Here is a 15,282-nt window from a genome sequence, read left to right as displayed (position 1 = left end):
TATCGTCCGTGTGATTATGACGAGGGTTTCCCTATCAAAAGGACAGCTGAAGATTGTCTTCAAGCTGTTGCAACTTAACTAAGCCCCTTACCCTCCCACCCGGGTACAATTCCTACTTAATGCTTCAAGAGTCACTGTGATTCAAATAATAGGAGTGCTCTCTCTCTCTCTCTCTCTCTTTCGTTCGGAAAGTCGGTCATTTGGCTCGACACCGCTGAAAGAAAAATCAGAAGCTGCAATACTTTATCAAATTGCTTACATTTTTTAATGTAGGTTGTGGGTGATCATCTCAGGTGCTAGTGCCTGTCAATCCCAATCCATAGTTGTAAAGCTCGAACATATCACCCCTAAAGGTTTCAAGGCACTGTGGGCCTTGGGGGAGATTAAGTGAGCTATTGCCCAGATTCACATGGTGTTGAGCTGAGCTGCTGCCGTCAATCGAACTGTGAGCCCTGTGCCCCGAAGTCAGCCGCTCCAGCCGCTGCGCCACACCTCCCTGCCAAAGAATATGTATCTATTGTGCCACTGATGGTATGTTTGTGTTTTCCAATACAATCCAGTGGGTTGCCTGGCAGCCCCCAGCATATAAAGCAACATAGCTCTCTGAGATGTATTTCCACATCCCAGCTGCATTGTGCCTGAGGCTAAAGAGCTAGTCCCATGTCTACTGCTGTGATGCCCCTTAGGACTCTTGCAGTATATTTAAGAATTACCAACATGTTTCCATGTGCATGCAGTCCCACAAGATTTGTACAACTGTTCCCATCGCTGTACCATTTCTCCACCACCTACCACCCACCTTTTTGTATATCTGTCTGAAACGACATGGAGTTAGATGTCATTGGAATATTAGCTTGTATGAAGCATTAGCTTGTATGAAGCTTCCCAGTGAGCAATGTTTTTCATAGCACTTGAGTAAATACCTTAAAGGCCTTCTCATTGCTATCTGAGATGCTCTGTTTAGCTACCTTGCACATGTCTCATGATAGTGCCATTTCCTTCCGCCTTCCCTCCACTCTGAGTATGGCATGTAAACAGAGACCAGACCCTTGGAGCCTTCCAGTATCTTTAACAATTGCCAGGAGAAGCATGCTGTCTACAGCCACTTTTTTCTTATAATGTCGCGCTTGCAGGTACTGTGATCTCTCCATTTTCATGACGTAAAAATCCCTTTTACAGGTTCCAAATGTCTTGCTCTACCCTTTCTCAAAAATATTGTGCACCATACGCCATCCTGCCTATTGTCATATATATATATATATATATATATATATATATATATATATATACAAAGCTATCTCCCAGTAGCCTTGAAGTGTATAGGTGTACCCCGGGATGAATCTTAGACCTCTTCGCCTTACAAATAGATCCCAGATACCCAAAATGGTCTTTCTAAACTCTGCTAGGTATAGGTTGCAAGAGCACAGGTCCCTCCTAAGCCAAGGTGCATGAAGAGTTCTTTCTGCCAGCATCTGCCCCATTAGAAGCTGCCTCTACTTTGTCTTCCTGGCTGAATCTTAGTTTGTATGTTGGTTGTTGTAAGACAATCAGTACAACATATTGAAATATGCTTCCAAGGCAGACTTACAATAATATTAGGACCCTAAACAAAGAAGATTTTTTGCATCTCCTCACTACAAGTAGGTACGATCTGCGTCAAAACACTGTGTGGCTACTTATTGATGGTTCTTGTGGTGTCCTGCTCCAAAGGGCACCATAGACGATCAATCACCTCTGTGGCCGGTGTCCCTGATGCTTCAACTCGAGTCTTCAGTAAGGAAAGAATATGGTCTAGAATGTATCATGTAAATAAATCATGAGGATGCTCCTTGAACTACATTTTGTATGACTTTCTCCGGGTGCACAGTCTTGCCCTGAACTGATTCTGGGCCAGTGTGAGAGATCAGTTTGTCAGAAAAGTTCTCACTCTAAATCTGCATGCAAAGTATTTCTGTTTGCATCAGAAACAATGTTGTACATCGCAAGAACGTACAACAGGTCTACTGCTCTCCGTTACCATTAACCACGGTGCCTACCAGTTTGACCCTAATAGCTAGAGATTAGCATCAAGGAATCTCAAAATACTAATCCTTCCCATTCTGATTGAGCTAAATTGAGACCTCGCCTAGGCTGTAAATTCAATATTTTGATAGTGCTAGAGAGTTTTCCTTTTAGAACTATCTTTACTTTTTGATTGTCTCATACTGGTCTACAAGGGCCAGAGTCTTAACAGATTTTCGGGCTTCTCACTGCTAAGTACATGATATTAATTCTGAAAAACTGATTGATGTAGCCTAACGTTGGACAATCTCTTTATTACCTATTACATTGATTCTATCACCAGTATATTGACTCATTCAGTATATTTCATTTTGTGGTGGATGGAAAATATTCTTGCGTACCTGGGAGTCCGTATATTCCATTGATGTTGATACGCAGCACAAAATCACAAGCACAGCTATGTATAATGGAACAAAAAAATCTTCAAACTAGATGCTGGCCCCACAGTGTAGATGCAGGGTATGGTTTTCAAGAGAAGTTTATAAGGGTCTGGATTTTCTTCTTATCATACTTTTTAAGCTATTGGAAAGGGCATTGTTGTCGTCAATGGTTTGTGCCTTGTGACAGAAACAGAATCCGTCTAAGAAGTCTTAAATCTACAAATGTAATCTGATTAAGCATATATCACGGTTTCACTGATTATTAGTATGGTGACCACAAATTTGCTAGTCTAAACTTATCGTGTCAGTGCACTTTATGAATTTCATTTAAGATAAGATTAGAAAATCCAAAAAAAAACACACAGTGCCAATAGGTCTTTACACTTCTTCCCATCACTATGGCCCAAACCCTCAGCTCTTTCTTATTCCACGTTGTCTCTTCCTCACTGCTTTCTAATGTTGAAAATCAAATCGTCAATTGTATGGTGTGATGTGGGCTTTTATATAGCGCTTGATGCTCCTGGTAGGAATGATGATAACTCAAATTTTACATGTGTTAGAATTACAAACAACCAAGTCGTTGAATTACTTGAGACTTTGCATATGTATCGAATGCAAACTGGACGGAACTAGTGAAATTAAAAAAAATAAGTTATATTTTGCACATTTTAGCCGTTTTCACACTTACAAAGAATGTTTGCAAATGTAGTGTAGGCTTTTACTGTTATGCCCTTAGTACTCTTTCTATTGCATTGCCGAACTTTTGTGATTTTCCATGTCTATACATCCTGCAGGCGGCCCCAGGTTACCACATGGCCAAAATGATTATCAGACTTATTACAGCAGTCGGAGAGATTGTAAACAAAGATCCCGTCATAGGAGACAGGCTGAAGGTCATCTTTTTGGAGAACTACCGGGTTTCCTTGGCAGAAAAAGGTAGGGCAGAAGAAACTCAGTGAGACTGAAAATGAGTACACCTGCACATCAGAAATTATGAATGTAATGTGATTACTGTATTTTTCAAACACAAGATGTTTTTCACAGTTGGCAGATCTTCGTCTGGAGTCCAATCTTTTTTTCATTTGTTTGTGAAGACCTTTGTGAAGCAATGTGTTATATTGCAATGTGATTTGGTTAGAGGTGATTCAAGGTAGTTTGACCTCTAAAGCTGCCTTCCAAAGAGTGCAAGTCATAAAAATAGATTTTTGTGTTATATGTACTTTTTGGAAGCGGGTATCAGGGCCAGACTTGGGGAAACAAAAGTTGCCCTGGCAAATATTCTCAAACCAGCCTTGCTCCCTTCATCTACTTGCACTATCTCTTTTCCTCCATCCGTTTGCTCTCTCTACTCTCCTCTGTCTCTCCTCCTTTCCTGGTCACTTCCTCTCTACTTTACCTTCCATCTTTCTCTTTCTTCCGCTCCCACTTGAAGCCTACCCGTGCCTCAGCCCACCAAGTAAATTCCTAGTGTTATAAATGGTCTGTCTGGCCCGTAGATAAAGTTGCTGCTCTACCTAGAACTCGAACACCATACAGTGTGAGCTTTGTTTGAACATCGACTAACCTTATTCTTCAGATAAATGCAAGACAAACTGATACAGTTCACCGAAACCCGTTCCAGTACCGAATGCCTAATGATGATACCTTTCGTGATGTCTCTCATCATAGACCAAATTCAAATTCAAAGGATCTTTATTCGGATATAAAAACCATCCATAAAAGTACAGGTACATCACAACAATTCATCCTAATAAAAGCAATAAAAGAATCATTAAAAAGACTGATAAAAAATTACGCAATTAATTTCATAAAATAGGCTTCCAGTGACATTATTTTAAGGTACAACGTATGATATGTTTAGCCAAGCTTGCACTACGATAAAGGCAGTACACAGACTAATTAACCACAATATGTGCAAAAATACAATCACTAGTGCAAATATACAAAATTGCAAACTATGCACAAGTAGTGCAAACTTTATCAGTCCATATTCATTGTTGCTCGAGAGCGAACAGCGGATTGGAGAAAGCAGCTAACTCTGAAGATTACATCATCAGTTCCTAGCATCAATAGATCTCTAAATGCTAAGTTAAAATCCATCAGGGCGTTCTCTCTAAAATATGGTATTAGGTAACGTTTAGTGTATTTTACATAAAAACCACAGAAAAACATAAAATGTAAAAGGCTTTGTTTACCCCCTAAATTACAGGTACAGCTTAAATTTTCCAAATTTTTATTAAAGCCTAATGGGAAGCAAAGTAGATTTCTAATTCTCCCGTCCCTAAAGCGAAACAGCAAACTCCTATTCCATCTGCCCAGTTTTTCAACAAGTAGCCATGAGGCATATTGTTAAACCTACCAAATGTTTCGAGAAAGGGGATATACTTTATAATAGTAGGCTTTACAAGCTCGGTGCTTTCCCGCTCCTTTCTGTACTGATCATACAAAGCCCTTTTTACTAGGTTCTTATGAGAACAATCAATAGTTAGGGGTGATGAAAATAAATGCCCCTACTCCTCACTTACTAAGCTTTTTTCTACTGCTCTGAGCCAGGGTATGTGGTTAGCCCGCTCGCATTTAAAACAATCAGTTATAATTTCGCGGGTTAAAGAGGCAGCAGGATTCCACCATATTTTCAACTAAAACAAGGCGGGCCTAGATCTTATAAAATCCTCGACATATGGGAGATTCAATTCCCTATGACAAACATAAGTTGGAGCAGAAATCACCCCCCCCAGAACCTTCCTACAGAATCTATTTTCTTCGGTCTGTATGTTGGTACAATTCGAATAGCCCCACACCTCTGCACCATAAGTTCCTGTTGGTAAACATTGGGTTTTATAAATTTGTAGCAGTGGTGTTATTACCTCGGCGTGTTTGAGTTGGCGGAGGCTGATAATGGAATTGATGGCTTTGCCCAATTTGTTCCTCCCACTGGCAACATGCGGCTGCCAAGATCCAGAATCTGAGAACAACAGACCTAAGTAAGGGAAAGTGCTAGTGCTTTTTAAAACATTGTTCCCTGAAGCAATATGACAGATTGCATGCTTTTTTGGGCCACATGACATTATAAAAGATTTACTGAAATTAGTGCACAGACCAAGGTCGGCCATATATAGAACAAAGCCTGTTAATAAAGTGCATAATGCATTGGGTGTGCGGCCCATAAGGACCGCATCATCCGCGTAAAGAAGTGCGGGAAGTGGTTTTCTATTAATATTCAGGACATCACTGGTCAATTTACACAAAGAGTTTCTCAATTCATTTATGTACAGTATAAAAAGCAGGGGGGCCAGGACACAACCTTGTCTGACCCCCCTGCCAATTAAAATGTCCCCTGAGACTTCACCATCATTGTTTATTCGGACGCGGGCTTTCAAGTCACTGTGTAGGCGAGCTAAAAAATAAACAAGTGACTCGTCTAACCCATAATTTAGCAAAGGAGACCATAAGCGGGAACAATTAACGAAATCAAAAGCTGAACTTAAATCCATAAACCTCATCATAGACCAATTCAGGGACCAATTCCTAACCAAGGGCCAAATGTACTGAATCACAATGAGGAAATCGCAATTCCTAATTTAAGAAACCTATATACTCTTAAATACCGATTCTGGAATTCATGCAGTTTGAAGCCTCCAAAAAAAGCTTTGTCTCACCTACAGCCCATTGCAGACACTGAGCCTGTTGCTCTTTAGAATACGCAGATAATATGTCAGATTATGTTTAAAAATAAAAAAAAGGATGAAGACCACAGATTCTGTAGAAGTTGGGACCACAGTGTTGGACCTTGCACTTTAAATTGTTACAAGCTTTACACACCGCCACTGATCAGACCAATGAGGGTCAGTGACACACATCAATGCTGCTTCGGGTCCTGATATGGTAGGTGGTGCCATGCTACTCAGGTGATACCTTCCTTGCAATGAAGTTTTTCTTCCCAGCCCTGAAGGATGGCTTGACTGTCCCCTCAGTCCCCTTCCTTGCTCTGATTGTTTGTTTTAAAAACCTTTCTCTATGTCTATGAGCAAAGTTACAATAAGCATCTTACAATGTACAATGCAGAAAATCACGTTTCAATATGAGTATGAAATATTTTAGTAAACTATACCTGAAATACTGTAGCTGTGCTACATTACATGGTATAAAAGTGTCATTAGACTATTACTAAAATCATTTCCTTCTATCCCTCCACTATCCTTTCCAATCCAAATAACAGACTAACATCACCACCACCACTCAAATGATTTTCACATTTCACTTTACTAATTCACCACTAATCCTTCGTGGGTTCCAGAGTAGCGTGCTACTCGCCGAAAAAGCACTTCAACACCCCATCAGGGGTAGCAAGCCCTATATAAATGGAAACCTTTTTACCTCTTCTACCCCTTCACTATCCTTCTCAATCCAAATAACTGACTAACATATCCACCACTCAAATTGCTTTCACATTTCACTATACTAATTCACCACTAACACTGTATTGGCTCCAGAGTAGCGTGCCACTCGCCAAAAAAGCATTTCAAAACCTCATCAGGGGTAGCAAGCGCTATATAAATGCAAACCTTTTTCCCTTCTCTATCCCTCCACTATCCTTCTCTATTCAAATAAACTGACTAACATATCCACCACTCAAATCACTCTCATACTTTCACTATACTAATTCATCTCTATTCCTTCATGGGTTCCGAAGTAGCGTGCTACTCGCCGAAAAAGTACTTCAAAACCCCATCAGGGGTAGCAAGCGCTATATAAAGGCAAACCTTTCCCCCTTCTCTTTCCCTCCACTAACCTTCTCAATCCAAATAACTGACTAATATATCCACCGCTCAAATTACTTTCATATTTTCACTATACTAATTCACAACTAATCCTTTATGGGTTCCGTAGTAGTGTGCTACTCGCCGAAAAGCACTTTGATGATTCGTATGGGGTAGTAATCGCTATATAATGCAAGTACAATTACAATTAGCATATGACCAATACACCGGCATGGCCGGCTGTTCAGGTACCAGTATCAGATATGGATAACTCAGACATTAAGGACATTCTATCCATCCCAGAACACTAGGGGACAGAGGGTCATCCGTGGGACCCTATTCTGTAATGTGTACCCATTTTTATGTAGGTCTGGAATGGTGACCAAGTTTTCTCAAACTTGTGTGATATATCACATAGTAAAGCAGTCAATCTCTCAGTCCACTAGACATGAAGTGGGGCATGCATTTCTGATTCCAGAACTGCACCGACGTTAGCCAGACAGCCAGCAACAAGTGCACTTGTTCTTGTGAATTATATTTTGAAACCTCTACTAGGCTAGCCATGTAACAATAAAACATACAAGTGAAGAGGAGAGATGGCAACCTAGAGAACATCTTCCCTAAAAGTCTAACCAAACACAGGGTACCCGAGAGAAACAGAAGCCCAAACTAAGGGTCAGATGTGTCATACTTTCACGCAATGCCCCGTGTAAAAGGAAGAGGGCAGTAATGCAACATATGTAACATTATATGGTGCATTCCTGTCCTCTTCTTGTGCTAGCACACAGTGTGCTGACTTGCGCCAATGCAGGCACCCTTGCGCTATGGTGCAAGTTGCATGCATTGTAGGCAGGATTGTTTTTGTGCAGGAAGGGGCACCATCCTGCACAAAATCAATACGTGGACTGCAGCTCACTTAGAAAGAGGAAACAACAAGGAGAAATAAAGACATTTAATCTTGTTGAACCTCCCATGGGAATGCATAGATACGATGAACCTGTCTTGATAAATCTGAGAATGTGCCAAAATTCATGGGTGTATGCACGGGAACACCCACGGTCCACCCATGGAACGCCTTCGCAGGGCAGAGTAACGCAAAGCATCGACTTGCGATGCCTTGCTTTACTCCAGATTTACTAAGCCATGCCGGGCCACGCAAGGTGGCATTGTGTGGCTTGGTAAATTGAATTCTAGGTTTTTTGTCTCCCTACGTGGGGGCAAGGGCGGCACATTCCCTTGATAAATTTGTCCCTGAATGTGTACATTTACATAGCTAAGAGAGACCAAGTGTTAGCATTTCTATAAGGAAACACTGAATCATAATGTCGAATTCCTTATTTTAAAGAAGCTGAGTCCTCACTCCTGCCTTGTAGTAAATGCATGGGTGGGCTCAGTCTTTATTAATAAGGGAAGAGAAGAACACCACAGAGATGGAAACACCATCACAACGGTGCCGACCATCAACAGGAGTATCCATGTATGACACTATACTAATACTTCAGAGAATCAGTATTTGGAAAAACAGTTAACAGCCTGCACTGTAGTTGATAAGGGACTAAAGGTATTTAAAAATCAATATTTAAGACTTTCCTAGTCTGAGTGGAACTGAAGCATATTTTCTTAGACCAGGAACTGGGCTCCCAAATGCAAGCCTCCTTTTTTGGAGATCATGAGTTCTGTGTTTTTGGTGTTGAATTTGAGCCAAATGCTTTTCCATCCAGTCCCAGATTACCACAATACAGGCGGTGGAGTCGCATAGATATGACACTATGATCGCATTTACACTTGTGGGATCAAGAAATTGAGATAGCGTACACAAACTGTGCTTGCTCCAGTTTTGTGTCTGTTGTTTTGTGTTTTTCATAGTTTGCAACCGCAGTAACAGCCAGCCAAGATCTGTTGGCAAGTATGAGGGCTATTCCACGAGTAAGCACAGTTTGCACTAAGTTCTTCATTTGCAAAGTACAAAACAGGCCTTTGTTTACAATATCCCCACAGTGTAACTTACCCTGTCTGTATTGAGTGATTTACGCAAATGAGCAACATTGATTTAAACCTTGTTTTCCATTCTCAAATGTGTAGTTGATCTTTCTGAAATTAAGTATGATTTACCTAGAATTATCTGGACGGTACATACCAGTAAACCATTTTGCACAGATCTCATGGTTCTCTCTCTATTCACCATGACTGAAGAACCACTGCCTGAATTGTAATTAGAATTGTGCATTTAAGTGGCGTAGGTACTAGTGACATATAGTCCATCATTCCGGGACTAGAAATTAACAGAATACCTCACTCTCAAAGTAAGATTTTTACTTTATTTTGTGTTCTTTATTCCAGTGATCCCTGCTGCAGATCTTTCTCAGCAGATTTCAACTGCTGGCACTGAGGCCTCAGGCACAGGGAACATGAAGTTTATGCTAAATGGCGCCCTCACCATTGGTACCATGGATGGTGCTAATGTCGAAATGGCGGAGGAGGCAGGCGAGAGTAACCTCTTCATTTTTGGCATGAGAGTGGAAGATGTGGACGCTCTGGACAAGAAAGGGTATGTGTAGATGTAATCTAACTAGATTGTTATGTTCAATCAATAACTTCAAAACAGAATTTAAGCCACATTTTATAATCTGTGAAAACTGAATCTGTGGCACGAGTCTTAGAATATCGGGTGGCTTATGTTCCTGTCTAGAATGGCCTTGTCTAGCAGTTTGGGCTTGACTGTTCCTAGTGGAGCGAGACCAAGAAGAATAACTGGTGTGTGGCTGGTCTCTATGTGGTGTGGTGTAGTGAGTAAAAAATATGAAGGATTGAAACACAGCCCAGGTAATGGCCGGTGTCCAAGATTATAAGGAATATTACTTTGTTCTTTTTCTTGAATGTGACTATAATATGTTTAAAATTGTCCATGTAAAAGATCAATTTATTGGGACAGCATGCTCTTGTTGACTGACCAAATGAGCATCATCCTGTAAGCAATCGTGCATTAAATATTTTTCAAAAAAACAAACCTGCAGAAACCAATCAATTCTACTCTCCTTCCATTGTAAGAGAATCCAAGGAGGTTAACTCTTTGTAATTGTGATAATTATACCACAGGTCCATCAGTAAAACAAAATCCAGTTATGTAACAGTATGTAGCGAAATTTAGAGACAGCAGGAGATTCCTGAAGCCCACATTATGTTGAATCTCAGACCATTAGCAAAACACCTGAGAGAAGAGACAAGCCAACCACAGCTCCCAAGCCATTCCATAGCAGAATTGCCAAAGACCCGGAGGCGCTAGGGGGCGCACAGCGGATGGCTGCCTGAAGAGACAGCTCCGCCGGGCAGACCTTAAACAGATAAGACTGTATGCGGGCGACACATCACCGATGATGGGAAGATATACTGAGCTGGAGAGGCGCACAATAATTATCTAAAAGTGCCCTAATCAAACGAAACGGCGATCTGAATGTTACGGCAAGGCGGAGACAAGACGGCGGCCGGGATCGCGCTGTGAAGATACAGGCAGTGCGGGACCAACAGAGCAATGCTTTGTACCTGAGATATGCCCTTAGGTTAACAGCGTAGGGCAACACGCACATTGAGGACATCTCTGCTTTGTAAAAAACAAGTAAGGAGTCAGCAGAGTTTTTAAACTAAAGGGGATAGAAATACTGGATCCAAAATGGCGGCACCCATAACAAGCTACGAGGTGTAGAGACAAACGAAAGGGGGACCCTGTAACAAGAGTAACATCGCCCAAAAGGAAGTTCTTATAAACGTTATGACTCCCACTAAGAGACGGTGAGGCCCAGAGACACATTCTGTAATACCGGGGGAAAAACGCAGTAACTCGATTGTATCTGGATGGATGGCATGTCTTGAGTGCCGAGCGTGATGGTAAACGGCGGAGGCACTGTGTGTTTTTGCGGCTACGAGATGATCCTGAATATGATACCGCTATGACACACTATGCTTGGAACTGTAGACTGTAACCTTTGACATGAACAAAATGTTTATTATGTGGCGGGCTGTGGCGGGAATGCAATAATGGCGCATCGCAGCAAACCATATGAGTCGAGACGGAGGCGGCCATCTTACGCTAGACGTTATCGCCACATATGTCTGGAAAGTCTCCATGTAAGTTATACTTGGTGCCCCATATGATTGAACTTTGGCATAATACCGCATGAATTTTCATGAATGTGTGAGATGGGGTGGAGGATCGTGATCAGCACATATATTGCGGCAGTACAAGATATCTGAGTGGAGGCCATATTCTCCTTGAGGTCTAGTTCGCTATATAATCACCTAAAATGGATGCATAAGCGGATACACTCATAGATGCATCAACAATTCATATATAGCAAAGATCTAGCGTTGGTTGCTGACTACGCACTGACGCCTTATCTAGCAAGTCGTATGACGCAAATGATAGCCCCTAGCTGCTTTGCCGACACCAATACCATGCAGTGAAAGGAACACTTAACATATGAACGTCAGTGCGTTATTGGCTGGAACACTGATCCCAACGCACATGGAGAGTGTATCTGACCGCAGTGCCTAGATGTAAGCGTGGTACAATCGATGCAGGAAGCACAAAGATGCTGTAGTCGCTTTGCCACATAGACATCAATGTTAAAGATAGCTGAGGTGCTCTGGGCCATTAACGTAAAGGACAAGCAAGGGAACGACTGGAGCTGCGGACCACGTGTCACTGACGAAACTGCACTTGATTACAAAAAATACCAGATGATCCCCCTACTGGATAAGTACAACTAGATTATCAGATCCCACTGCACGGTCGACGTAAAGAGTCTGCCACTGCACTGTTCATTACAACGTGCTATATAATTGATCAACATGGGTAAACCAGACAAACAACAATCGAAGATCACTTTTGAAACACGGAAAACTCCAAAAGGCCAGACTGGACCCACAGAAGACGAATTGGAGACAGAAACAACGGAGGAAAGCACTATGGAAAGTATTCTTAAAGCCATACAAACCAACCTACAAGATATCAATGGCAAAATTGACCACCTAACGGGACGGATGGATAGCATGGCTGCTAAAATGGATAAGCAAGGGGAACGATTGGAAACAGCTGAAAACCGCATATCCACAGTGGAGGATGAATCACATTCCACATCAACCAAGTGTATAGGCATAGAAAAAGTCCTTGAGGTCATCAAAGCAAAAGCGGAGGAGTTGGAGGCCCGCTCCCACCAAAATAATGTACGTATAGCGGGCCTGCCCGAATCTACAAACACAGGGCGCATGGAAACTTACATTGAACGACTCTGCAAGGACATATTCGGAGAAGACTCAATACCATCCATTTTTATTATTGAAAGGGCGCACCGTTCCCTGGCACCGAAACCTCCACCAGGCGCGGTGCCGAGACCCATAGTAGCCCGTGTCTTGAATTATAGAGATCGCAACAACATCTTACGGCTAGCACGTGAAAAGGGAGAGATCCAGTACCAAGGGAATAAATCATAGTTCTACCCGGACTACACAGTTGCAGTGCAGCAAGCGAGACGAGAGTTCACCACAGCTAAGACCAAGCTACGCGAACTGCAGATACCCTACGCAATGCTCTATCCAGCTCGGCTGAAGATAACTTGGGAGGAAAAAACGGACATTCTAACCACCCCCAAAGCTGCTCTAGATTTCATCAAAAGAGTTGCAAGCAAAGGCAAGAAGGTGAACAGAAAAAAGCGACAGACAGACTCTGACTGACGGTAAGGTATTGGAACACAGAATGTATATGTGGGATATGCTGCCACCCAGAAGTGTGGTTAATTGACAATCTACGTCACTCATTGGGATGGATGGTTGGTAGATAATGGCAAGGACAATCTGGGACTACAAATGGGACTATGATCGTTTGTAGTATATATAGATGGATTGCCACTATGACACCACACCATGTGAGAACCGCATAATTTAGATTACATGTATTGCACTTCGTCGTGCAAAAAATGATAGGTAAACATACTGGATTAGTATGGTCACCGTAAGAGCCGTCATGTGGGGATGTGTGGACTTCACGTTATGTATATTTGCGGTCAGGATTTCAAATTTTGGTATGAACAATACTAATATCTTGCATTTAGAGGTCGTATTTTTCCTCGTCAACATAATGTCTCTTCAAATGTAATAGGTCTGCCCCCACCCTTTCAACTGGATGGTGTAGTGCACCCCCGGTGGTCAACAAATATCAAAGGGATCTCTTTTCCTGGTTTTTAGTAACAGATGAGACTAACTGAATAGTCCCCCTGTTAAACCGTATTCTATGGTAACCTGTGAGTATGGTCAATTCTTGGAGTCCCACACCGCAAAATAACAAATTCACAAATCTATCATTGATCTAAACAATTCAGTTTCAACCCTTGAGTATTCTTAATTAAAAACAATTTAAACAAGAATGAGGTGAAAAAGGTTTTGCATTTTGTATTCGGCATTTTATTGTAACAAAAAAGGATCTGATCTGTTTGTTCACCAATGTTCTATAAAAAACAATTTTTCCGTACAATTTATCAAAACATAACATTACATATTATTAAAAAAACAATTTAAAAAGCAAGAAACTGTCAACGCGGCGTTACGATGAAAACGTTGGTCACCTTCTTCAGGACAATGCTTTCTTATATTAAAAACAATCTATTTAAGAAAATATATAAGAGAATTTATTACAAAACATTCCTCTTTTTTGCAAAACCATAAATACAGATTTTATTATTAACTATATTACATTCCTGTTCAGTTTTTGCCGTTCACTTAGACTCAATGGATACATATTATTTTAGAAACATGTTTGTTCTTCATTTAGTTCTAAGGTAAATTACTAATGCAGCATATTTTCGGGTTGCAAAACTGGCAGGAAAAATGATACATGGCTTCGTGAGGGTTGAATCATTACATATCCTATTATTTGTTATTTTGTGGACTCCTAATTCTTGACCCATTCTGTTAAATAGCAAGAAAACGAAATAACTTTTGCCGAAGAATACTCACTCTTAGGTAAAATTCATGCTGCAGCTCGAATGGATTCACTTAATTATGTGGTCCAGGAAACCTGTTTAAGTTCCAGCTGTTCAGTTCTACTGTAACCTAAAAGGATTTTAATAAATTATCGACTCTTATGATGGACATCGCAGTGTGCATTTGATGATTTTCTATTGACTTTAGATATACCTCTAGGGCTGGATCTTTTTATCTGCCCTTTGCTCCTAGCATCATCTGCTCCTTTTAGATAGTGGGTATTGATTGTTATATTCCACTGTAGGAATAAAATATACATGCTGTATACTATTTTATTTTTACTGTTTATTGAAATTTATTAGTTATTAGAATCCCCAAAAATCTAACCTAACCAAAAATCTAACCTAAATTAGGATATCATGGGGCAATACTTTCACTCGTCAATAAAATATCCTCTCCTTAAAATAAATTTTATGTAAAGAGTTTTTTTCGTCCAGCTGATCTTGTCGCTTCCTGATCAGTTCTGGGGAACTACAAAACAAAGGAGATTATTGTTTCTGACTCTGGTTACAAGTGATATTAAGAGTCAGAAACAATAATCTGAATATAACAATCAATACCCACTATCAAAAAGGAGCAGATGATGCTAGGAGCAAAGGACACATAAAAAGATCCGGCCCTAGAGGTATATCTAAAGTCAATAGAAAATCATCAATTGCACACTGCAATGTCCATCATAAGAGTCGATAATTTATTAAAATCCTTTTATGTTACAGTACAACTGAACAGCTGGAACCTAAACAGGTTTCCTGGACCACATAATTAAGTGAATCCATTTGAGCTGCAACATGAATTTTACCTAAGAGTGAGTATTCTTTGGCAAACATTATTTAGTTTTTTTGCTATTTAACAGAATGGGTCAAGAATCAGGACCTTAGCCTGAGGGTGGTGGTAGCAGCTCGCTATCCAGCATTGAAATCGGTCGCCCAGTTGGTATCGTTGTAGGACTTTTTGCAGGTAAGTCCAGTCGACACGATCATACGCTTTCTCTGCGTCTATGGCTAACAGCGCCGAATCTGAGTCCTGGAGTGAGTTTTGTCCACCAGGTG

At 41.0% G+C, this 15,282-nt stretch overlaps 1 protein-coding gene across 1 annotated transcript in view; it reads left to right on the top strand.

Annotated features, from left to right (window-relative positions):
* PYGB (glycogen phosphorylase B) overlaps positions 1-15,282 on the top strand; it is a 684,627-nt gene that overhangs the window by 551,708 nt on the left and 117,637 nt on the right. The window contains exons 16-17 of the mRNA XM_086927201.1: positions 3,236-3,377; positions 9,542-9,749. Coding sequence (XP_086783327.1) covers positions 3,236-3,377; positions 9,542-9,749 — 350 coding nt within the window. The remainder of the gene's footprint in view (positions 1-3,235; positions 3,378-9,541; positions 9,750-15,282) is intronic.

This window comes from Lissotriton vulgaris, chromosome 6 (assembly GCF_964263255.1).
Source record: "Lissotriton vulgaris chromosome 6, aLisVul1.2, whole genome shotgun sequence".
NCBI lineage: Eukaryota > Metazoa > Chordata > Amphibia > Caudata > Salamandridae > Lissotriton > Lissotriton vulgaris.
This window is presented reverse-complemented; position numbering and strand designations above follow the sequence as displayed.